The following is a 24,021-nucleotide window of genomic DNA, read 5'->3' on the forward strand; positions in this document are numbered from 1 at the left end:
CCCATTGGATCCAACAGGGCTGTGTTAAGAGCTGTACGCGATAATGTGAAGATGGATTGATGACACTCTTCTCTGCATTGTTAAGCACAGTATCACACCCTCCAAAACCTAAATTCCTCAGTTCATTGCTTGATGGAGATTAAACAATGGCTAAGTGATAACACCTTGCAGCTAAATGTGGACAAAACAGAAACTCTGGTTATTGCCCCTGATGACTCAATTCCAGGGTTGAGCCAGTACTTGGGTGACTTAGGCCAGTCTGTTAAACCGAGCCTAAGAAACCTGGGTGTTGTATTGGACAAAGACATGTCATTAGTGCAACACTGCAAGCAACTGACTCAAAACTGTTTTTTCCAACTGAGGAAAATCTCTAAACTAAGGAAAATGGTGTCACAAAATGATTTAGAGCTGATCGTTCATGCATTTGTGTCTTCGCGTTTAGACTATTGTAATAGTTGTAAGTTTGTTTTCATGTCTGAACAAGAAGGAGCTCTCTCGCCTGCAGTTATTGCAAAACTGTGCAGCAAGAATTCTGACCTGCTCTAATAAGAGGACACACATATCCCCTATTCTTAAAGCTCTGAGGTCTGTGGATCAGAATCTGCTGATGGTTCCTCGCACTCGTTTCCGGACCAGAGGAGACCGATCCTTCCAGGCTGTTGCTCCCAGGCTTTGGAACGATCTTCCGCTCTGTCTGCGTTCGATGGAGTGTGCTGACTCCTTCAAAAGGCAACTTAAGACTTATTTATTTGTGCAGGCTTTTGCTTAATTGTCTTGGGGCTGCTATGATTGCCACTGAGTTGTCTTGGCTTTTTAAGTTTTAAATGTGTATGTACTTTTTTAACTGTGTATTGTTTTTGTTGTTAAAGTGCTTTTTGACCCTGGTCTGTGAAAGGCGCTGTACAAATAAAGCTTACTTACTTACTTACCAGGTCAGTTTTACTGTCGCTGGTAGAGAGCTGGATCATTTCATTATCCTGGACCAAATTCAACTGTGAGCACATTAACTAATAATCACATTTTTTAAGAGCAATAAGTCTTGACTACTATGAGAGACTGGATTGACTCTGTGACAACAAACACACCTGTCACTTGCGACACCATAATACAGCACATTACAAAATCATATGCCACTGTCTCTCTCTCGAGGCAATGTTGCTTAAATAAAAATTTTTAAAGTCATAGTTAAATGTTTACGTTAGCTGATCTTCTGCAATCTTGTTCTGAATGCTGCCCATCTGCACTAATGGAGCATACACTGTAATAAGTCAGGTTTGCAGCTGCTAATCTCCTCTAACCCTACAACTCCTTCACGATGAGTCATATTGTTAGATAATTGCCTATAAAACATAAACCTCAGGAACGTTTACAGCCTGTAGTTAAACCTTCAGTTATAATCATCAGATTAGTATTGAAAACACAACGCCTCAAAATATCCTCTATTGTCCTCAACTGCACAACGCACACGCTTCAGAAAATCTCTGATCAAGCCACAAACATTAATGTGACGATTCAAAGATATTTAAACAGGTACAAAGGACAGGGTTGGTTATAATCTAGGAGTGGTAACTGCAAAATAAATCATGCTGCCCAAAGGATGCAGCAATTGGACAATACCAAAATCAATGAAAATAGCCCCAGTTATTTTCCAACATTCAAGCATTTTTTTGTCTTTAACATTTAACATTTAGATTTAGATTTAACATTTAGATTAGTATTTAAAATTTAGATTTAACATTTAGATTTAGATTTAACGTTAAACATTTAAGCCCCCTACACACCGCCCAGACGTCCAACTGCCTTATCCGACCACTCTCCGACCACTCCGTTGCCTCTTGTCTGACCCGTTCGGCAGAAAAGTTGCATTGAAACACACCGCTTCGACGTGATGCCTACTCCACAGTAGCGTGTATGTTCTGCGCTTGCGCGAGATGCAGTAAGCGGGTGGCGCTTGTGTTGTGAGTTGTAAACGAGAGGCTTGTGCACGCAACTCTCTTTACTTTCGATCAAAACGAAACTTAACTATTTCCGATAAAAACAGCTGCATACTAAACATGCAGTAAAGAATTACCAAACTAACACAAATTAATTTGTCCTGAACGGGCATAACAACTAGTCTGGTGCCAGCACTGCAAAACATGAAAACGGGGAATGACGGAACGGAGTGCATAGAAAAACAAAGCGCACAGAGTATTCCGTCCCTCCCACACACCGCACTGATTCGCTAGCACACTGCCAATCAGAACGACCTTTCAGCTGGTACACAACCAATCAGAGAATCCAATGGCTCAGACGTCCAACGGCCCTCCTCCTCAGACTTTGCATGCTCAGTCAGATCCGACAACATCCGCGCGACTCCGAAAGCTTCCGACGCAGCTAAACACACCAAACACATATGTTCCCGACCTCGTCCGAGTCTCTCCAAACGCTTCAGTCGCCAACGGTTGGGCCGGTGTGTTCCTGCCTTTAGATTTTGATTTTTTATTTAGATTCAACATTGACATCATATTTTTCAAGAGAAGTAAATATCACAAAATTCACAAATATTGCTGTAGATCTGGTCAAAAGTAACATATAAAAAAAAAAAAATCTGTTTTTTTTTTTTAATGGCGTTTGTTCAACTTCAGTTGGCGCCCCATTGTCTTTTTGATGGGTTTTGTAAGCAATCACATATGGAGGAAATATTTTGTGTTCATATATCTGGTCATAGATTGTATGTTTTAAGGAACTGATCATTTTTATACTTGTTTTACAAATCATTATTTTATATCCTCTTCCTTTCTTAAACACTTCTAGTTTTTTTGAGTCATCTTGAGCTCGGCCTCCTTATGTGTGGGCTTTCTTGGTAGTGATCTTCTATATTGAATATAAATCTAAATGTTAAATATGTAAGTTAAATATAAATATAAATGTTAGATATAAATATAAATGTTAAATTTAAATATAAATGCCAAATGTTAAATATAAATCTAAATGTTACATCTAAATGTCACAGGTAACACTAAAAATTTAGGTAATATGCAAATTCACGCTGCCTGTCACCGGAAGAACCAAAACAAAAGCTGCCGAGTGCTGTGGTGGCTCCACTGTGGTGGATGCTGTAGCTGCTGCTAGCCCTTTTCAGAGTTGCCGCATTATCACCGCAGCATTGTTTGTTAACACAGAGCCAAGCAGCTCCGCTGTAAAGACGAACTGCTGTGTTCACACAGAAAGCCAGCCCTGCGGATCCTAAAGAGGCATGACGGTACACGTCATGATGTTGACGATGATGATGATGTGTGTTTTTCAAGGTGTTTCCCCAGGTGTCCTCCTGTTAATCTAAACATGAACCTGCTGACAGTTTATAATCATATGGATGCTGTTATAATGTGTCAGGATTGGGTTCCTGACCCATCAAACATCAAGCTGCTTGTCTCTGTGTGAAGAAACAACGGTGGAGAATTGGCGAACTGCTGCTGCGGCAATAATGTGGCCTCAGTCAAAAGGGCTACTGTCGCTGTCGTTACAGACGCATTGCTAAACCTCTGTATTGCCGCAAAAATGGCCCTACCAATGTTTCCAGCTAAGTCGCTGGACATAGAGGCAGGCAACATGAGCGCACGGTGAGGAGACGTGAGTGCAGCGCAATCACTCCGTACCCAAGGAAGACTGCAGATAGTGCTTGTTCGCATCGATGAGCTTTAATTTAGGTATTTCCGGTGACAGGCAGTGTACATTTGCATATTAGATAAATATTTAGCTTCACCCGTGACATTTGATTTCACAATTAGCATTTCGATTTAAGTTTAACATTTGTATTCATATTTAACATTTATATTTATATTTTACATTTAGATTTAGATTTAACTTTTATATTTAAGTTTCACATTTAGATTTAACATTTTGATTTTTGATTTAGATTTAACTTTGACATTGTATTTTTTTTACAAAAGAAGTAAATATCACAAAGTTCACAATTATTGCTGTAAATCTGGTCCGAAGAAGCATAAAAAAATTACATCTGTTTTTTTAATGGGGTTTGTTGCTAAATGTGGTGAAAGGCTGCTCTTTATTGAAGCATTTGCAGCTTTACAATCATCAAAGTGACCTGTGACCCCTTAAGCAGCCAGGTTACCAGAGAGCTGACCAATCCACAATGGCACATCCTGTTCAGTAATGTCACATAGTATAATAACGCTAGATATGCTTTGAAATTACTGTATTCTTTTTCATTTCTAGCACTCAGACATATATGGAGGTGCATGGGGGAGATCCTGTGGGCCAAGGTGGGGCCTTATCTGCTTTTTACAGCAGATTTTGTAGACCTGGCACCTGGGAGGGAATTGGTGTGTAAGGCGAGTTTGTGAGTTGTTTCAGATTTTTCTTCCTTGATATGCAAGTTAATTATTTAAATATTATTTGTGCAGATAATAAATGGTTACCTGGAACTGGTATCCAAATCCATTCCCGCAAAGACAAAGGTTCTGGTCAAATTCATTGTTGCATATTAACACCAGACCCTGATAATCTCGTCTCATACAAACCTCCAATCGGAATGATGTCGATCAGATTGAAGAAATATTCCTCATGTAAACAAGTGGCGCTGGATCAAAATGCACCCAATTTATTTCAAAACCATGTTCATCATACAGATCTGTAGAGTGTTAAAAAAAAGTTAAACCTAAAAATAGTAATAATATGAAAACACAATATGTGTGTATCAAATGTAAAAAGTTACAAGTAAGTAGATAGTCAAATATTATTTTTAACAGGGTAACTAGCTCAAAAGTGACCTCCCTAACTTACATATCAAGGCTTTGAATCGAGTATAAAACATCCAAGGTCATGTGTTCATGAATTTAAAAAACAAAACAAAAAATAAAAAAATGTATCCAAGTGTGTCCTTTATGATTTCATTGTGTTTGCTTGACACATCTCTCTTAATATAAACCTATGAATATTTACATGAAAGAAAACAAAAAGAAAAACTGTAATAATTCTCCTCTGAATACACTGCTTTAGTAGGTTAAGGAGCTGTTGAACTGTCAACACTTCAAACATCCATAAACAAAATCCTGAAAATATAAATGATGGGAAAGACAAAAGTTTTAGGAGCTTCATTTCCTTCCAGATATCACTGTTTTCATTTGAGGCGGCTGATGTCGGATCAGCTGACAGCAGCGAGTTCATTACTAAAAGTGCTCTGCTGATGGAGCAGTACATTCAAGATGCTGGACATTTACTCCATCCAGCATCTTCTGCTCCACCTCCAACTCTGAATGATAAGACAGTAAAAAATAAAGCATAAAAGTAGTAAAAAATATATTCAAAAGAAGTCAAACTGAAAATCCAGTACAGTACATTCATGCGAATCCAAACCTTTTTACTAGGTTCAAAATTAGATGTTCGATGGAGCCTCTATAGAGTTACAGATCAAATAAAATGTCAGAATATACAGTCAGCTTCCTGCTGTCCTCTCATCTCTGCGTCAAATGTTCATGATGTGTTCAAATCAACAGTTTTTTACTATAATGATTTGCTCCGTTATCCAGATTCCTCAAGCTCAGAGATTAGAGGCCTCACACTCCTCATCCTTTGAAGGATTTCATAGAGAGCATCTTTGCCTGGCTCGCTTCCTGGCTCCTGTGTGGCTCACTGTCAATCAGTTCTGTCCGACGACGATCGGTGAAATGCTGACCTGAGGCTGTTGTGACAGATGAAAATAGAGCAAACACACAGTAAACTGTAGGAAGTTATCATACTGTATGTTACACTGAGCATTGTGTAGGACATAGCCAGAATTTTAAAAAATGAAGTAAGTGTCAATCCTATTATTTATTTTTGCATAATAAATCTCTTTTCTTACCTTGTTCATGATCAGAGCGTTGATTCTTGTAGTCCCATGAAATAAAACACAGGTCACAATGCTGATTAGTTAATGGATACAGCTTATAGATTTTTTGCATTAAATTCTCTATGTGGAACGTCTCTGCTTTGTTAAATAGTAACCATTTAGCGTAAATGTGCAATTTGGAAGATTTTTTATTTTCTTATAATCTTTATTTTCATTATAAAAATAAACTAAATGTAATAAAAATATATGAAGTAACAGTAGTTTTTACAAAAAACAAAAGGTGTGTGCACATGAATTAATTGAAAACTGCTGTGAAAACACTCACCTTTTCTTATAGTGCAGGTCCAGACTGTGTCCCTTCTGCTTTTTTTCTTTCCCTCACTGTCAAGTCTCAGGTTATAGTCACCGTCTGCATTTCTGAGGAACACCTCAAAGTAATGTATCAACGCCTCATAGTGAACCTTGACTGGGAAGCCCAGTTTCACCCGGATCATGACCCCTGCTGGAAAGAAAGTCGGCTGGCATAACTTGACGTGGGATGATGTCACTTGAGGCGCTTTTTTCACAAAATCTCCAGAAGTATCCACATGTAGGACTGCAAACATGTCCGATATTGTGGAGTTGTGATCTGAAGAAAAGACAGAACAAAAACAAAATTAATCTTACAGTGTTTAGTGAGAAAAAAATATTTTATTGATTTCTTTATTCATTCATAGAAACAATATTCATCATACTTGTATGTCCACTTACCTATCCAGTGTGGCAGATGCACTTCCTCCATCTTTCCACTTGTGACTGTGATGTCCAGTAGTGGTCCTGCTGGCATGTAATCCACACATGAAGGCTTCTCCCTGTGTTCATCCCATGAGCTGAAGTGGTATTTGAAGCTGACCTTCTTCTTACAAACCCAGCGCAGGGAAGAGACGCTGCACTCAAAGTGACCTGCTTCAGACTGGAGGCTTATTTTGTGAAAGTGGAAACAAATGACTACATTAGAAAGATTTACAGTAAATTCTGAACTAACACAGAATGTCTTGTTTTGAATTGGAACAATCTGCATCACGACGACACACAACACACCACAGAATGCACTCACACAAAACTTGGGTGGAGGATGGGTCTTAGCCCAGAATAAATTAACATGTGGATCCAGATAATGGGATGAATCCAGAATTATTATGTTTTTCTTTTGTTAAACTATCAGAAGACAATACATGGATCTTAATGAAAAAAATCAGACATATTTGGGTGGCTGGTATCTTTGACTAAGAACAAAAGGGGACTGTTGGGCCTTGGCTTCTATTTACTTTAGAAGTAACCTTTACCTGTAGATATGAACCTCATCCACTGTGTTGACTTTAGGTTCAAGTTTTGTCCAATCACTGGAGTCCTGACACAGAAGACAACATCCATCAACAAGCAAAAATCCGTATAAAATACAAGCAAACTATAGAAACAAAACTCCAAAACATAACAAAACAAGCCAACCAACAAATACTTACCATTTCCAGACTGCATGCTCCAAGCTTCAAACTACCAGACGGGCCTCGATAAAGCACATTGGTAAAATTTAAATGCCTGGTACACCCACATTGTGTAAAACATATTTTCATTCTTACTGTACTTACCCTTAGGTGTGTTATAGTATGTTACCTTTTTCTGCAGTTTTTGTCTGGATGCCAAAAGCCACAGGACCTCTGATGGTGAATCCCAGGTAAAAGGAAACTTGCCGATGTTTCCACAGGCTGTTTCGCCTGTTCGCATCCACCTGAATCACTGTGTCACCAACAGTTGCATAAAGTCTGTAGTTTCGCACCACCCCATCAACTTTAAGAAGGCGATCTTGGACCATGGGATCTTTGAAAATGTTCTCCCTACTCCAATCTTGAATTGTGTCGTTATTTCTTTCAAACAATCCCTCGAGGATCTTTCTGTGGACAATTCTGTTCAGACCTTGAGCTTTTCCAATGAAAAACAGAGGGCAGAGGTGTCTTGATCGAAGGTGTTTCTTGTATGCTTGTTCATAAGAGAGGCGCATACACTCAATTAGTTGACTAACTGAAGCATAGTTGCCCTCATCGTTTGTAGGCCAGTACAAGAGGAGGGCTAACATGTGGCACTCGGGTGAATCGTCAGCGCTCAGGGGCATTTTCTTTTTAAATGCCATTAAAGACTTGCATTCATGGGGAAGTACTGCCCTTCTGTTCATTAACATGACATGAGCAAAGATGTAGTTGACCAGAGCTGTTACCGAATCTTTGCGAAGACAGATTTCTTCCCACTGTGTGATAATTTCTTTAAGCGCTGATTCGCTGTATTCTCTGTCAATACAAGCGAGTCGTCCAGAAGAGGTGTCAACCACGTTTTGTTCAAGCTTCCGGATGACATCAGCCCCTTTTTCTTTTCTGACATACTTCCTGTAGCATTCTGCTAGGTCTTCGTAACGGTATGATGGATCATCTTTATTCATGTCCCGCTTTGAGTAACTCAGATATTTATCCAAAAAGTCACACTTCTTTGCAACCTCATCTCTGAGGCTGTTTATCAGATCATTAAATCTTAAGAGTTTCTTGTCTCCGAGTAATTCCAGGACAGAGTTAATAGGAACAGCCTTTGTGAGAACTTTTCTCCAGGTTTCGTTCTGACTGACAAGTAGGTCATACACGAGGTTGCAAACCTGCAGGTAACCAAACTGTCCACTGGTGTTAAAATTACGAGTGACTTTGGTCTTGCCATCTTCTTTCATGTCTGTCCCCTGTTCATTTTCAGCAAGTTGTTCTTCATCTTTGAAAGCGTTGATGGCCTTTGTGGCCAGTTGCAAAATTTTTTTTGGATCGACATGAGACTCTGTGTATTTCAAGTGGCTCTTATGGACTTGGCCCAGTGTATCAGCAATGAATGAATTTTGGGGATCTCTTTTCTTTGCTCTGCTTGCCCACAATTCTGCTTGATTGTAGTCTTTTAGTTCCATGCAGTAAAAACGTGCAAGTGCTTGTGGAAAAAATGGATTTTGATCAAATGTATTTGAGGCCAGCTTTAATACTGATGCACTCTCATTTTTGCCCTCCTTCTTTTGAATATCTAGAATCAGTCTAGAAAACTTCTCTTGTTCCTCTTCTGTTCTCTTTGGTCCCCAGTGATGCTCTTCTGTGGTATTTTTATTTTCCTTTATGGTCATTTCTCTTTTGGTCAGCATGTCTTTGATAAAACCAAGCAAAAATGGAGGAACTTCATCTCTGCACAAATGGGTCAAGAAGTTTCTTGCTGTGTCACTTCTGGTCACACCTGCCTCAGCCATCAGTTCAGTACAACACTGTGCTATCATTGGGTGGGCCATGCGGACTCTAATTTCTGATCTTGTATCTTGCTGGAAGGTGATGATGAGATGACTAAAGGGCTTCATTCTGTCCTCCAGTGGAAGTTCCCCAAATCTGTAGTCTTTATGTTTGAACAGGTCCAGGCACTGATTCTCCAGGAGATATGAGCCTGGTACATAGGCAATCAGCAGGGATAAGAAGCCAACAAGCTGGATCCTCTTTGGTCTTTTTGCTCTTGGGACAGGACAGATTACTTTGCACGCTTGTTTGACGTAATCTTGAGAGAAATTAGTTTGCAATATGTTGAAGCCGTGGAATTGTTTGCATTTACTACCGAACCTTCTGTGGAGCTCCTCCTTCTTCTCATTGAATTTTGGCTTCTCTTTGTCAGAAAGTGCTGGTTTTAGGATGACATGGTCGCCCTGTAGAACTGCTTCCTTTCTAATGCAGCTGAAGAAAATCACCACAGGCATTAAGGTGTCTATGCCTTGTTCAGTAATCTCCATCATAATGCTGTGTTGCAGGTTTTCCAAAATCTGATCATCATTCAGTAACAGCAGCACAGTGTTCTGGTGGCCTTGACCACCATCTGTGAAAAGGTGCACCACCTCCTTCGCTATATTTGTGATGTCTGAGGATGACCCTGTTAAAACGGCACACCTGAAGGTTTTCCTCATGTCCCACAACACCTGCATAGCCAGTGTGGTTCCCCCACATCCTGTCTGGTGGTACAGTTTAACCGTGGATATCAGAGGGTGTTTTTGTCTCTGGCTAATATCTTCCACAAGTTTACGGTATCCATCCCGTTGGATAAAAGGAGTTCCTATGCCATCTGACTCCAACTGTTCACTTATGTAAAAGTTTAACCATTGGGGTGGGGCCCCTCTGTAGAAGTTTTCTTCTGTCTGCTGACAAAGACTTGCATCTAAAGACTTTCCTTCGAACTGATTTGGATTGAGAACATCCAACAGAGAGAGCGAATATCTGACTTCATGATCCCCACTTTGAGCAGTGGACAGTGGTAATCCACTTGCCATCACACTTTCAGTTTTCTGTAACTTAATAAAAAATACAATCAACAAAGAGAATTCTTTCCTCTGTACGAAACAATAGTAAACATAGATTTAAAACCAGAATGTATGCAGATTATGATTTTGCATACAAAGCTAACCAGCTTATTGCTTTGTCAATCACAAATCTATATTTTGCCCCATTTGGAAAGCAGGAAAAACCCTTTCTGCTCTTGTGCCTGACCACATCTGATTTTAAGATTTATTTGACAAATCTTCATATAATGTAGAAGACAACAAGCATTTGATGCATCTCAAAATGATTAGTGTGTGTGGGGAGATCATCTTATCAAGAGATGACGACTTGTCATTTCATCATGAATAAATCGAGTGTATATTCACATCTTTAATTAACTGAAGGAAGACCATCTGTGGTTGAAACAATTAGAGTCAGATCCAGCTCAGAAAAGGCAGTAAGTTAAGTTACTTACTCCTCAAGAAACTTTTTCAGTGTATACTTTTGTATTCTAGCTCAAATATGTATTACTAATAAATATAAAATATAAATATAATAAATATAAACATAAATATACAAATTTTACTTAAACTTGAGTTGTTGCTTTTGAAAAGTAATAGTATTTTTGCTGGAGTCCAGTTTTTAGCTACTCTTTCCACCTATGTAAAACACTGATATAAAACACTGCTGCTAATAAATAATTTATGTACATATATATCCTGACACAAGGCATATAATTACAATTAATTACAATAGAATGTATATTTTCAGTTTTATTAGTCTTACTAAAACTTGCCCACTTGCAGAGCCATTCAAGGATATTACATTTCTCTTACCTTTTTCCATATGATGAAGTCCCTGAAGTCTTGTGATGTGTGAATTCAGTGTGTGCTTTAACCTGAGAAGCACAGGAGTTAATATACCTTCGTTCCGCACCCAAGGTATGTGGGTGTTTTCACAGGAAGATACTGTGATTGCCAAATGAGGTTATGATTCGATGTTGCAGTAGTTTTGTTTTACTGGATATGCAGAGGGGTTGAGTGCATTTTCAGTTTCGTTTATCCTCAAGACAAAACCTAAGGAGACACGTCCTCCTCATTCCTCCCCGCTGCACAGAACAGTGTTACACCCTCCAAAGACATGTCAGTTCATTATCTCAGCCATAAATCCAAATGATCTAGTCAGGCTTGACTGATGTGATTAGATTGACTCAGTATAGAGAGAAAAATGTTGCAAACTTGAGAATGGTAAAATGGGCTTTTTGTATTGTTGTGTTATTTTCTTGGAACAGTAGAAATTCACTGCAAATACTTTCAAAGACATCCTTCAAATGGCAGAGAGAAACACCAAATATGCCTCATGATGTCATAAAACAAACCAGTTTCCGCATCAAACCATAAACATATCGTTCTTCCTTAATCCTTTCCGAGTAAACACAATGGGCTATGAGTTGATTTGCATGGTTACTTGAAACCTGCTCATCAGGTTTCACCGGAGTTGGATTAAATCTCTGTTGTGATGCAGGACATCGTGTGGATACTTGAGTGACAGTTTGACAAAGTAAATATTTAGACCCTCATTGCAAAAACACTTCCATTTCAAGTAAAGTCTTGCATTGAAAACCTCTCTTAATAAATGTATCTAAGTGTAATGGATGAAATGTGCAGTAAAAAAGAGCCCTGAGACCTCTTACCCTCTTTTCTACCTTCTCTACATTCCTTGATGCCCCACCGCTAACTCCCTCCTCCCTCCTGCCACACGACTTTTACCACTGCTGTGAAAAAGATAGATGACATGCTCACCTCATGTCCCTGCAAGCCTGCTGACACAACCTGTCCTTTACCCAACTCTTTATCTCAGATGCTAACATTCTTTTCACCCCTCTCTCCCAATGAGGTACTCACACTTTTGACCTCCCATCACCCTACCATCTGACCTCTTGACCCTATCCCCTCTCACCCGTTTCTGTCCATTGCACTTGACCTCTTTTCTTTCATCAATAACTCTTTGAAAAAGTTTCCTAAGACTCTCAAATTAATTAGAATGAACCCCAAAATGCCACACTTATAGGGACATTTAGAGAGAATCTGTATGCTGAGGGGTCCCTCAGGGTCGTATTCTTGGTCCCATCCTCTTTTCTCTTTACACAAAGCCACTTGGCTCTGTTATGCACTCATACAGCTTTTATCCTACCATAGGTATGCAGATGACTTTATTCGGCCTCCTCCCTTGTCTGAAAGAGAGGTAGAGTCTGACTAACATCTCACAACAACAGCTTATCCAAAAAGCAAAACACATTAAATTATATAAAATTGCATAATTTAAAAAAGTTTATGGCTTTAAAAACTGAAGGTGAAGTACAAGTATCTCAAATTTGTCAGTACAATACAGGACGACAAGTCACTCAGGTACGATTCACATGTTCTAATGAACAGCATATGTCATCTATGGTTTTTGTAATCTCTCATGCATCTCTGAAAAAAAGCAAAACCAGGAAACACAGTCTAGGTTAGCAAATATATTTTAATATATAATATTTATATTCATTTTAGCACAATGACAAAATGGCATAATTTCAGTTCAGTCTCATTTAAATCATGACAAAGAGCCACACCTTCATATTTGTTTGAATAATACCTCATATCATATTTTGTTGCAGTAATTGCAAAATAAATCCTGAAGTACTTCTTGCCCCATGAGCGGAAAAAACCTTAGCAAAGGTTTCTAACAGCATTGAGCCTATTGGATCCAACAGGGTTGTGTTAAGAGCGGTTCGTGATAATGTGAAGATGGATTGATGACACTCTTCTCTGCATTGTTAAGCACAGTGTCACACCCTCCAAAACCGTGTCAGTTTTACTGTCGCTGGGAGAGAGCTGGATCATTTCATTATTCTGGACCAAATTCAACTGTGTGCACATCAACTAATAATCACATTTTTAAGAGCGATAAGTCTTGACTAATATGAGAGACTGGATTGACTCCATGACAACAAACACACCTGTCACTTGCGACACCATAATACAGCACATTACAAAATCACATCCCACTGTCTCGCTCTCGAGGCAGTGACACACAAGGTAACTCTCAGTGCTTACGAATCAAACTTGGCAATGTTGCTGAAATAAAAATATTCAAACTCATAGTTAAATGTTTGCGTTTGCTGATATTCTGCAAGTTGGTTCTGAATGCTGCCCATCTGCACTCATGGAACATAACTGTCATAAGTCAGGTTTGCAGCTGCTAACCTCCTCTAACCCTACAACTCCTTCACGATGAGTCACATTGTTAGATAATTAAGACCTAAACCACACCTCAGGAATGTTTTCACCCTATAGTTAAACCTCCAGTTATAATGATCGGATTAGTATTGAAAACACAATGCCTCAAAATGTCCTCTATTGTCCTCTACTGCACAACGCACAGCTTCAGAAAATATCTGATCAAGCCACAAACATTAATGTGACCATTTAAAAATGAAAGATTGTTCACTAACATCAAGAATCGTCGTAAACGTCAAGCCCAGCAGCTTTCAACCGAATCAAGTTGGCACTTCTTTTTTGTCTTTTTTACCTACCATGCAAATTTTTGTGTGCATCAAATGTAAACTTTATTCATCAAAAGAAAAAAAGACACAAACTTTTGTATGTTTGTCAGTAGGTGTGGTTAAAAAGCTTGTGCACATTTATTCAGGAACTTAATGTGACACACTCCTCTTGTGACGGTTGAAAAAGGTGCAAAGGAAACAATAAAAACACTGCTGCACAACTTCATCCGACGTCACTGACCAGACATTCAGCATTCCTCACATAGTCACCTTAATCACCATTAACTACATCACACCATTGTACAGCATTCTTGTGCAATACCTGCCACATTCAAAAGGACACAAACTCAATGCAGAGGTGTGACGTCTTTTCCAGACATGTCAGAGATGTTTTCCCGACTCATCTCTCTCGGCTCACACCTCTACATCTCATCATTAACAGCTACAACCCCCAAAACTATTCCTTACTACTTACACTAGTCTATCCAGCACTGATATCACTTCATTCATGCGCCCTTTAACCATTCGCCAATACCTTACTTTAAATATGAAACTAGCATAACTATGGAGCCTCAAGTGTTCAGTATTGAATAGATAAACCGTAGGCCTACATTATTAAATATAGCCTGGTCAAGAATAGGCCTACGTTGTGTAAAATATAAATTAACCAATAAATTGTTACGAATTAATTCAAAATTCAACCTCATTGTTATTATATAAATATTAGCTTCTTTTCTTCTTTAAGTCCATTTCTCTTTCATGATCACATGCCTCCTCAGCTAGCAAGCTCGACAGCTGCTGCCACATTTAGTCAAGTAGCTCATGTTAGCTAGAACAAAAAGCAACACAAAAAGCTAAAAGGTGTAGCTGTAAATAAACAAAGTAAACAGTAACAAACCCTCTGTTAGTTAGCTTTACAAGGCCACACAGTCTATCTAGCTAGTTGGCTAACTAACTATGCTAAGTCACTTAGCAGTATTACCTAGCGCCTACTGGCTAGACTGACCACTCTTGCAGTGCAGGCTTGTTTGCTTAACAACAATTGTTCAGTTGTTGTAAGGCAACTGATTATTTTCCACAAATTCATGATTAAATCTTATTTCATCAATCTTTTCGTCACATTAACAAGCTATTTCTACTTTCTTACAGGGTTAGGGTTAGGGTACCACACAGGCTCAACAACTGGTACCACATTAAGCCAGGTAGCTCATGTTAGCTTAAACAAAAGCATTGCTGCGGTAATCCTGATTCAACTAACTAGATGCCATTGCTGTTGATAAACACAGTGCAGACACAGTAACTAGCCTCTTCTTTTAGTTAGCTAAACAGGGCAACACAGGCTACCTAGCTAGCTGGCTAACTAACTATGCTGTGTTGTTAAGCATTATTAGCTACCACCTGCTGGCTAGAGTACCCACTCTTCTAGCTCGCCACCTGGTAAGGTAGGAAGCATTTGCAGCCTTGTTAAGCTAAATAAAAGGTTATTTACAGTGTTAATGTGTTAACTAAATTTGGTAGCAGTAGCTGAGCTTGTTTCCTTAACAATAATTATTTGAGTGATTTTTTTTCTTCACACAACTTCATGATTATTGCATGTAATTTCTTCAGTTTTATTTTGATATGATCATTGAGTTAATTTCTATTTCTTAAACTAGCAAGCCAAACAACTGCTACCACATTTAGCCAGTTAGCTAGTTGTGTAATCAAATATTTTACACAATTTATTAATGTAACTAATTCATAATTACTTATTTATTTAATATTGAACACCATTACAAAACCATACAAAACTAGAGTGACTGCTCATTGTTCAGATGACGGTTGTCAAATGCGGGTTTTATTAGCAACTAATGGATTATCTTTTTAAAATAATTTTCTTGAAAACACTGGTGGTACTAAAGAAAAAATGAAATGAGAAACTAAATCCTATATTTTTTTCAATTATTGTAATTAAACTACAATCTACAAATCAGTCGTCAACATTTCTTGAACTTTCTACATGCGCCTAGCACAACAATTTAAGATGCCATACTTTTTAAAGTTTCCTGCCCTTGGTGCAATGCGCAAATGACAACATGTCTCATACGAACAAAATGGCAGATTATGACTTTGTGACTGCTTTTGTCTTTTGTCATGATTTGGAAACTCTCTGAATGAAAATCAGTTTACAAGCAGTGACCACGACACATCTGATCAAATACAACACAGTAAAACATAATATGTTACATATCAGTAAATACAATGAAATGAATATCACTTCCCCCCCCCCCCGTAAAATCATCACCCAAAGCTGAAACAGCAAAACGTAAATGAAGAGAATAACATGAATTAGAAAAGTTTTGATGCATGGTCTGCTTAACATTAGATACGCAACACGTTTTTCATCCCCTTGATTTGTTTCCAGTTAGTAAAACAAAAACCCAGATACTTAAAAACAACAATATATAGGCATTAAATAAATTAATCAATTTCAAAACAAACACAGTGATACACATTCAAAATACATATTTACAACCTAATAAAATGCAAAAACAAGAAGAAAAAAAACAACAAAATACAGTCTTATCCTTAAGGGAAAATGATACTCTTGTTTGATTTTTAATTGACTATTAGCAATACATGCTGAATACCTTCACACAATATCAGCCTCTTTTTTCTCCTACTTCATTTATACTCATGTATTGGTTATAAATACAAATATACTTTAGTAGGTTTATACTTTTGCAGCATTTACTTTATGTTGATATGTACTTGGTACATGGAAAAACCAAATCTGACATCATCTGTGACTGATATGTTGATATATTATGTGCCGATTGGCTACCGATGGAGAAAGCTAAGCAATGCCGAACATATAATCTGCCTGGTGATGAACTCAGGAGGGCTGTGCCACGCTAACCATTATGTCATGAATGGGGCTTGACTTTTGATGAGTAGGAAACAGGAAGTGGGTGTGAAAAAAATAATAGAAAAATAGGGAATGTTGCGGCACAGCCACATTTTGACACTGACAGAGATTTTAACGCTCCAGTGACTGAACTTCAACAGGAAACTGCTGCGGGAGCATCTATAGCATCACATCATTGGATTTTTTTCTTTTTTGATGTTTACGGATATTGCATGGACAAACTACTGACAAACTACCACACAGTTGCTAACATAAATCCATTGCCTACTGAAATTCTGAGAGCAAGAGAAAAAAAAAAGTCACTTGGTCACATCTAAATTCACAAGTTGCTATTCCAAAAGCACTTCAAATAAAATGATAAGAAAAATTTAAAATAAAACACATTGGCCCGAAACCTCCCTTGCTTGATAGTTTTGTACAATAATGGAAACACATGCTTAGATCTGGAAAGAAAAAAAACGTCCTTTTGGTTTGAAAAATCACAAGAGCTCTTCACTGAAAATGCTGCAAGGCAATCAAACATTTACAGCCAATAATCACATCCATTTTAACACTAGGAGAGACCGTTTCCCACAGGTCATAGCAGTAAGTACAACTGCCTTCCTCTGCCTGACAAAAGGCTATCAATTCAGCTCTGTGACAAATACAGTGGTCCCACTCTGTGTTCACCAGACTCAAGCTAAAGGAGGGCAGCTACCGCTTCACTTGGGGTCAGGCCTAGTGAGGGCTAGTCTGGACTCTGACACTATTAAATATTATCAGTCCCTAAGCAAAAAACTTGACGATTGATCTTGTGCAAGAAAAAAAACAAAAATATTACTTATCTCTGCTTTGAGCTAAATGCTAGCGTCAGCATGCTAACGTTCTCTCTGACAATGCTAGCATGCTGATGTTTGGAATCATGGTGAATTGTTTAGCATGTTCATCCTCTTAGATTAAAATATTAGCAAATGTCAGCATGCTAACATTCTCACAGTGACAATGCTAAAATGCACATGTGTCATAGTGTATTGTTTGGCATGTTCATCCTCTTATCTTAGCTTGTTAGCTAACGTCAGCATGCTAAAATTCTCACAATGACTATGATAAAATGCTAATGTCTAGAATCATCGCGTTATTTTTACCATGTTTAGTGTGTTAGCATGCTAACAGTTGTTGAGGCTGTCATAGGCATTGCAGGGAGGCCTCTTTGTTCTTAAAAAATGTAACGTTTTGAACTATCAGATGAAATGTAGGGGGAAGCAACAACTTGATTATATTTCATCCTGAGTGTACCGAATTAACCGACATTAACATTCCCAGTGGTAAACTGCCAAAAGGTTCAAATCAAAATAAAGCATGTATCAGTGTCAAAGTGTTTACAGGTGGATTATTCCTTACACAATACTATATCTGGCCCAGATTAACTGGATGTTGAATGCAAAGACACATGTCCAGTGTCTGTAAAGTATCAAACCTCGCTATACAAACAGAGGCATTAAAGGACTATTGAATGTTACTTTAAGACGTTTCCTGCAAAGTAGTAGACTGAGAATTAAACAGTATAGTTGGTCTAACAATAAATATTGAATAACAAGCATTTGTTTTTTCTTTCCCGACAATGCACGCTTTTGTAATTCCTCTCGGGGATCTTATCAAACAGCCTCGACATGTTGCGATTAAAGAGTTCAGTTGTTTAGATCGAGTGGTGTGTTGGGAGGATATGTTACAGTGCAGAGTTTTCCTACAGACATTAATGCATAGGATACAAATCAGTCCAACACTATAATATACGGCGAGCAATAAAAAAGAAAAAAAAAAAGATCTATCACAGGATCACAGGAACTGTGATCGAAAAATAAAAGTCTTGGTCGTTGGCACAGGGTTTGGGGTGAGGCGGTGAGGGAGGGAGAAAAGACTAGTCATACACTGATAGATTTTTTATGACGTTGGTTCGTCTTTTTTTTGTTTTTGTTATCCTACAGCTGTAAAAAAACAACAAAGATGGAGGGGGAGGGGGCAGGAATAGACCCACAGACATTCTGTATACACCAACGGCTGAAGTCCTTAGCAAATTTTCAGAATAAAAGTAGCGTTGCTCTCTTGAAAAAGCGAGAGCCGTTTGTTTGATTAACACACAATCCCTCACAGTTCTGAAAAAAACACTTTGGGGGTGAACACAAAGAGTCCGCTAAGGCTTCAACGCGGGGAGAAAAAGAGACACAGTGTTCGAAAGAGCAGTTATTATAGTTTAGTTTCAACAGTCTTGCTAGCTATTATGTGTGTGCATGGCGGGAATGGCATAGTCAGCGGGTTATGAGCCGTCGTGTTCATTAGAGATCTTTGTAACAATCGACTTTATGTACAGTGTATTAAAAGGACATGTTTCATTATCACATGCCATGTATTTCTTTCCTTAAGTTTCCTTTCTTTCACTTCCATCTCTACATGTATTTTTTGTATTTCCAGAGGCCTTAGTGTGTCCTCTTTCAGACAAATCACAAGCTGGTCAGTTTATTATGGGTGCGACAAATAATATGGCAACAACGAGGGGTGAAAGAAAATTTAGCGTTTGCCTCACAGTAAATACAATATCCGATATGTTTCGACTCCAAGGCAGATGTACTTTCAGTGCTCATTAAGACACGTAACGTTTCCGATTTGGTAAAATTAAGGTGAAAGTCACAAAACCAGACGTGGTGAAACTGAACGTTTTGGGTGGACATTTTTTGCTGCTAGAGCCACAGCGTCCTCCTCTGAGGACTACACACTGTGGGTCAATATATTATTTCTGCTATATCTTCTTGGAATATATTATTTGTATATTTACATCTCTAGCCAGCTGACACGACAGACTTTCATGCTAACTGGTTCCCCTGATGAAAAGAGAACGCACGGACAGGGAACATCGATTGTATAGAAATAGAAATAATTGCTTTAACTTTCCCATCAAGATATTTTTTCTAAATAACTCTTGCTATGACTCTTTAGCTAAAGGCAAATACTGGCTTTTCCTATGAAAATCAACTTTAAATATCTTCTAAAATATTCGACTTGTTATTCTTTCCTGCTCATAAAACGTGACACGATTTCCGGCGTAGGAGTAAAGGGAATGCATACAGAACCTCAAGCTGTCTAATCCTTCAAGTTTGACTTCAAGTTTCCTTTTAAAATACAGCAACCCTGTGACAATGTAGCCAAAAGAGGCAAAGGGATGCTAACATTATAACTGTGTTTGTTGTTAAATGAACTGTACAGAAACAGTCTGACAATTTTGGAGATACTTCAATTAGCCTTTTTGCTGAAAATTAGGTGAGAAGATCGACACCAATCTCATGTTTGTATGGTAAATATGAAGTGGTTAGCTTAGCTTAGCTTAGGACAAAGACTGGAAATTTGGTGAAACTGCTGGCCTGGCTCTGTCCTAATGTAACAAAATTAATAAGCTAAGCTAGCTGCTTCTCCATGCTTCTGGACTTCATGCTAAGCTAAGCTAACTTCCCAGTGGCCTCACAGGTCAAAGACAGACATGAATGTGGTATTGATCTTTACATCACGGCAAAAGGTGTGTCGTTTCCAAAATGGTGAAGTACGACTGAACACATCTGAACCACAGAATCTGAAGTTTTTAGCGTCTAAGCATCATGTTAAACTGCGGGTTTCTTTTTAAAATCTTTATTTTTGATCCCGTTAACTTTTGTATTGACATGTTTTTAGTTCAAGATTGAAGCCTTAAGTCGATCAATTTTGACATTTTGCATATTTAAACTTTTGAATCATGTTAGCTAAAGTTATGTATCACTGTACATACGATATGTACACAGCTTCATTGTTTCTCTGGTTTACTATCGGCTCTCTGACATTTAACTTCTCACAAACTTTGCTATTTCACTGTGTTGTTGACTTCTGAAGGCTTGGGTTCGTCGTTGTCTCACTGGGTGTTGATGATTTAACTGTAATAAATTGAACTGACACACGCACAGACACACACACGGTTGCATAAACACAGCATCACAGATTGAACAGTGTTTACAGATTATACTTGTTCTGAACTGACCCACTCAGCGTTTGAATGGAGGGTAGACTTTGGCTCTCTGACTCCGCCCGTCCGCCTCCAGATTTCTTCTTCTAATGTCTTTTTTGTTTAATTCCCCCCATCTCTGCATCGCTACGATCTGATTGGTTGCTCTGTAAAGGTGGCCGGCCTGGCGCGGCGCTGTGTCACGGAGGGTGGCGTGGCTGGTTGTGTGTGTGTGTACGGTGGGTGGGGATGGGGGGAGGTGGGCGAGTGATGGGGTCGGTCGGAAAAGGTTGGTCGGTTGATTGGAGTGCCGGGAGTGGAGAAATCAAGATGCAAATATCAGGGCCCGGGGTCGTGACCTCACACTTTTTTAGGGGGAGGGGCCAACTTGATGATCTCATCTTCAGAGGGCTGGCGGATGATGTCTTGTAGAAGGGGGGAGGGGTTGGAAAAAGAGAAAGACAGAGAGAAAACGTAAGGAGAATGGCATCACACCAACTTTAGCATCTTTGGCTCAAACTCAGAATTCTGGTATTTACAATATTAATGAGGTAATAATACAGACACTGCAATATCATCATCATTATTTCTATTAATTATCACGTTTTATTTGAACTGAAATGTTTAAAGCATTTTCAGACTTTGAGACTATTTGTATGGATGAAATTTGATAAATAACATTCTTTCTGCGTGAAAAATCTACTGTACATTCATTTTAAACCAAAATTTCAAATATTAAGGCTGTGAGCATATCATTGACAATAAAATGACTAGAAGTCAGAATCTTCTGATGTGGTGTGCTTTCAATTTTTGACCTTTGGATTAAGAATCAATTTAAGATGATAAAACAAAAGGTAAAACGGTAGCAGGAGATAAATAAAGCAAGAGACAACAAAGCATGAAAATGAAAAGTCATAAAGATGATGCCTCCCGAACAGAATGGAGCCAAACAAACATTTAATCATTTTTAATAGTAGAGGAATTCATGTTTTTTTTTTTTATTGGCCACTGCACCCGTGTTTTAATGTTGTTTTGACTCGACCTAGCTGCGAGCTGAATTTCCCCTGTGAACTGAGCCGAGCTCCAAAAAAGAAATGAGGTTAATAACGGCAGCAAACAGCCGGAGAGAAGAAGAGGGAAGAAGAGCTATTCACTGCAACATGACACCTGCCTCATGACATTCTGATTATTTCGCTTTTAAAATGATATCAAATACATCATTTAACCAGACTAAATGTGAGATTAAGTGAAGATTCAGGTTTTAAAAACACACGTCATGAGAAAGGACAGAGGCAGAATGAGAACAGAGGAACAAAGGATGAATGCAATCGGCCAAAATACTGTTTTCATTTTTACACTTGTTTTCTTTTCAACGTCTGTGACCTGTTTTAACCCTCGAAGGTTGTTATTTTTGTCACACAAGTTAAATCATCCAGTAACTCACAAAAGAAAAGTCTCTCCTCCACCGCAATCACCCTTAAACTCCTACAGAATAACAGGATGTTAACGCAGTTTTCTGTTCGGCCACTAGATGGCAGCACTTGACCGGTTTTGTCAGACCAGGAAGCCAATCAGAACCAGGGTAAAATTAACTTGATCTTCTAGGAAACTGACACATTCATTAAACACTTTGTCTACATGTTCTGCTGAGTGTTGTTACCTTTGTATTTCTTGGCTGAGGGGATGCGCGTGAGCTTGGTGTCGATCTCGTCGTCCTCGGAGATCTTCAGCACAGTGGTGCGGTACTCGATCACCCTCGTCAGCAGGTCCGGTCGCCGCGAGATCTCGAAGATGTGCTCGATGTACGACAGGTTATCTGCGCGAGAGGTGTCGTTAGCGGCGTTGTTCACAGGGAGTTTTACATCAGACGTGTCATGCTAAAGACTCAGGTTAGACTGCGACAGGCGGACTGACTTGGCGATCTGATGCCTCACCTTGGGCCAGCTTGTCGTTCTTCTCCAGGTAGCTGAACCACTCCTTGGAGGAGGTGATGTTGTTGCTCTGGTCCTCGGGGATGTCCTCCTTGCAGGCCGACTTGAGCTGCTCCAAGTCTTCGTTGGTGATGTTTTCAGACAGGTCGCTGAGCAGAGAGCTGTACTCCGCCATGGTCTGGAGGAGGGAGGACAGAGGAGAGACGGTTACATACACTGGATAGAAGAGCGAGGCGACAGAAACTGAAGAGGGAGAAAGACACAAAGAACGGCGGCTGAAAAAACATAATAATGTTGTTAAACTGCTCACAGCCCACCTACTTCCCAGACTTGCCGAGTGGAAAACAGTTCTGACGCGTTAGCTAATGACAATAACATACTGTCAGAGTGGGTTGGAAAAAGGACAGAACAGAACACATCAAACGGGTTGATCGTCTCTCTTTGTGAGATCGTTTGCGAGCAGCTGAAAGAGGAGATCGACTGAAAAGACCGAAACAAAAGTCTTGCACTGAAATTAAAAAGAGTTCCAAAGGTGGGAATCTAAGCCCTCAGTGAAGGACGTGAGTCAGTGTTCAGCTTTTTTTGTTTTCCATCGCGAGGTTATCCACTTAAACTGACACGACTCAAACTGATCTATCCGATGAACGGATCAGTCTGGTGCCGACAAAAAACAACGACGAACTGATAACGCCGTCATTTTTTGGTAATTTACGTTGTTTTTTTCACCGAAAGGCGTTCAGAAAAGATTCGAGTCAAGAAAAAACAGCCCTGGAGTCAAAAAACTAAAACTACTGTAAAACTGTAAAAATGGAAACTATAGACTAACATCTGTAGTTTCTTTTACACTCTGCAACCCTTAAACTATTAACAAGTTCCCTAAAAATGTACTTTTACCCACACATATCATGTGCCAAGACGGTGACGGGAGTTATTTGTTTGCTTTTTTCACATCAAGTCAACTCTAAAGAAGATTTCTGTGGCTCTCTGCCTCCCTCTGGTGGACTGACCCATGGAAAACATGCATATGTTCCTGTAGAGCAACAGAACCAAATCAAATTGGCTTCTTCTGTGTTACATTACATTTTGTCTGTATTACCTCACATTAAAAGTATTTCAAGTCTGGACATATGCAGACTTTTACATTTGAGAAAAAGATGATGTACAGGATTCGTATTCTGTCTGTGCAGGTGCCCTAAATTTAAGTATCGAAAGTAAAACAGTCAGACAGGTGCTTCCCTACGTTCCTGCTACCTCAGTTTGCATGCAAGATGGTAAGGGTGGTCCTCATTTCCCAACACTTTGCTCTTAAACGTTGCTCTCTTCCCTCAGAGTTTCTGACTCATACAATTTGGGAGCATTTCTCACACAAGCTATAGTTTCAGGATCACGGTCTGCCACATGAAACGGTTTTAATTGATTTCCGCTGGCTTGTTTTTACATCCAAACCTCAAACGGGAAC

General features: G+C 39.0%; 2 protein-coding genes across 2 annotated transcripts in view; both read right to left on the minus strand.

Moving 5' to 3' along the window:
- Positions 1–4,569: 4,569 nt before the first annotated feature.
- On the minus strand, positions 4,570–11,019 carry LOC115589528 (sterile alpha motif domain-containing protein 9-like). The gene is made up of 8 exons (XM_030430467.1): positions 11,013–11,019; positions 7,487–10,202; positions 7,336–7,379; positions 7,159–7,223; positions 6,584–6,792; positions 6,159–6,461; positions 5,846–5,870; positions 4,570–5,683 (listed from the first exon to the last, which is right to left on the minus strand). Exons 2-7 carry the CDS (start codon positions 10,185–10,187, stop codon positions 5,857–5,859), a joined length of 3,336 nt encoding a protein of 1,111 aa, XP_030286327.1. The 5' UTR covers positions 10,188–10,202; positions 11,013–11,019; the 3' UTR covers positions 4,570–5,683; positions 5,846–5,856.
- Positions 11,020–20,851: 9,832 nt separating this feature from the next.
- Positions 20,852–24,021, minus strand: part of pea15 (proliferation and apoptosis adaptor protein 15) — a 47,239-nt gene continuing 44,069 nt past the window's right edge. Inside the window, exons 2-4 of the mRNA XM_030430586.1 lie at positions 22,566–22,740; positions 22,292–22,447; positions 20,852–21,056 (exon numbers count right to left, since the gene is read on the minus strand). Coding sequence (XP_030286446.1) covers positions 20,992–21,056; positions 22,292–22,447; positions 22,566–22,737 — 393 coding nt within the window. The 5' untranslated portion in view covers positions 22,738–22,740 and the 3' untranslated portion in view covers positions 20,852–20,991. The remainder of the gene's footprint in view (positions 21,057–22,291; positions 22,448–22,565; positions 22,741–24,021) is intronic.

This window comes from Sparus aurata, chromosome 10 (genome assembly GCF_900880675.1).
Source record: "Sparus aurata chromosome 10, fSpaAur1.1, whole genome shotgun sequence".
Taxonomy (NCBI): domain Eukaryota; kingdom Metazoa; phylum Chordata; class Actinopteri; order Spariformes; family Sparidae; genus Sparus; species Sparus aurata.

What these genes read in the sequence shown, in the direction of transcription:
- LOC115589528 (XM_030430467.1), bottom strand. Translation starts at nt 10,187, where the DNA reads ATGGCAAGTGGATTACCACTGTCCACTGCTCAAAGTGGGGATCATGAA. An exon ending in GACAAAAACTGCAGAAAAAG is followed by an intron (nt 7,380 to 7,486) that starts GTAACATACTAT and finishes TGCTTTATCGAG; the next exon opens with GCCCGTCTGGTAGTTTGAAG. An exon ending in GATGAGGTTCATATCTACAG is followed by an intron (nt 6,793 to 7,158) that starts GTAAAGGTTACT and finishes TCACAAAATAAG; the next exon opens with CCTCCAGTCTGAAGCAGGTC.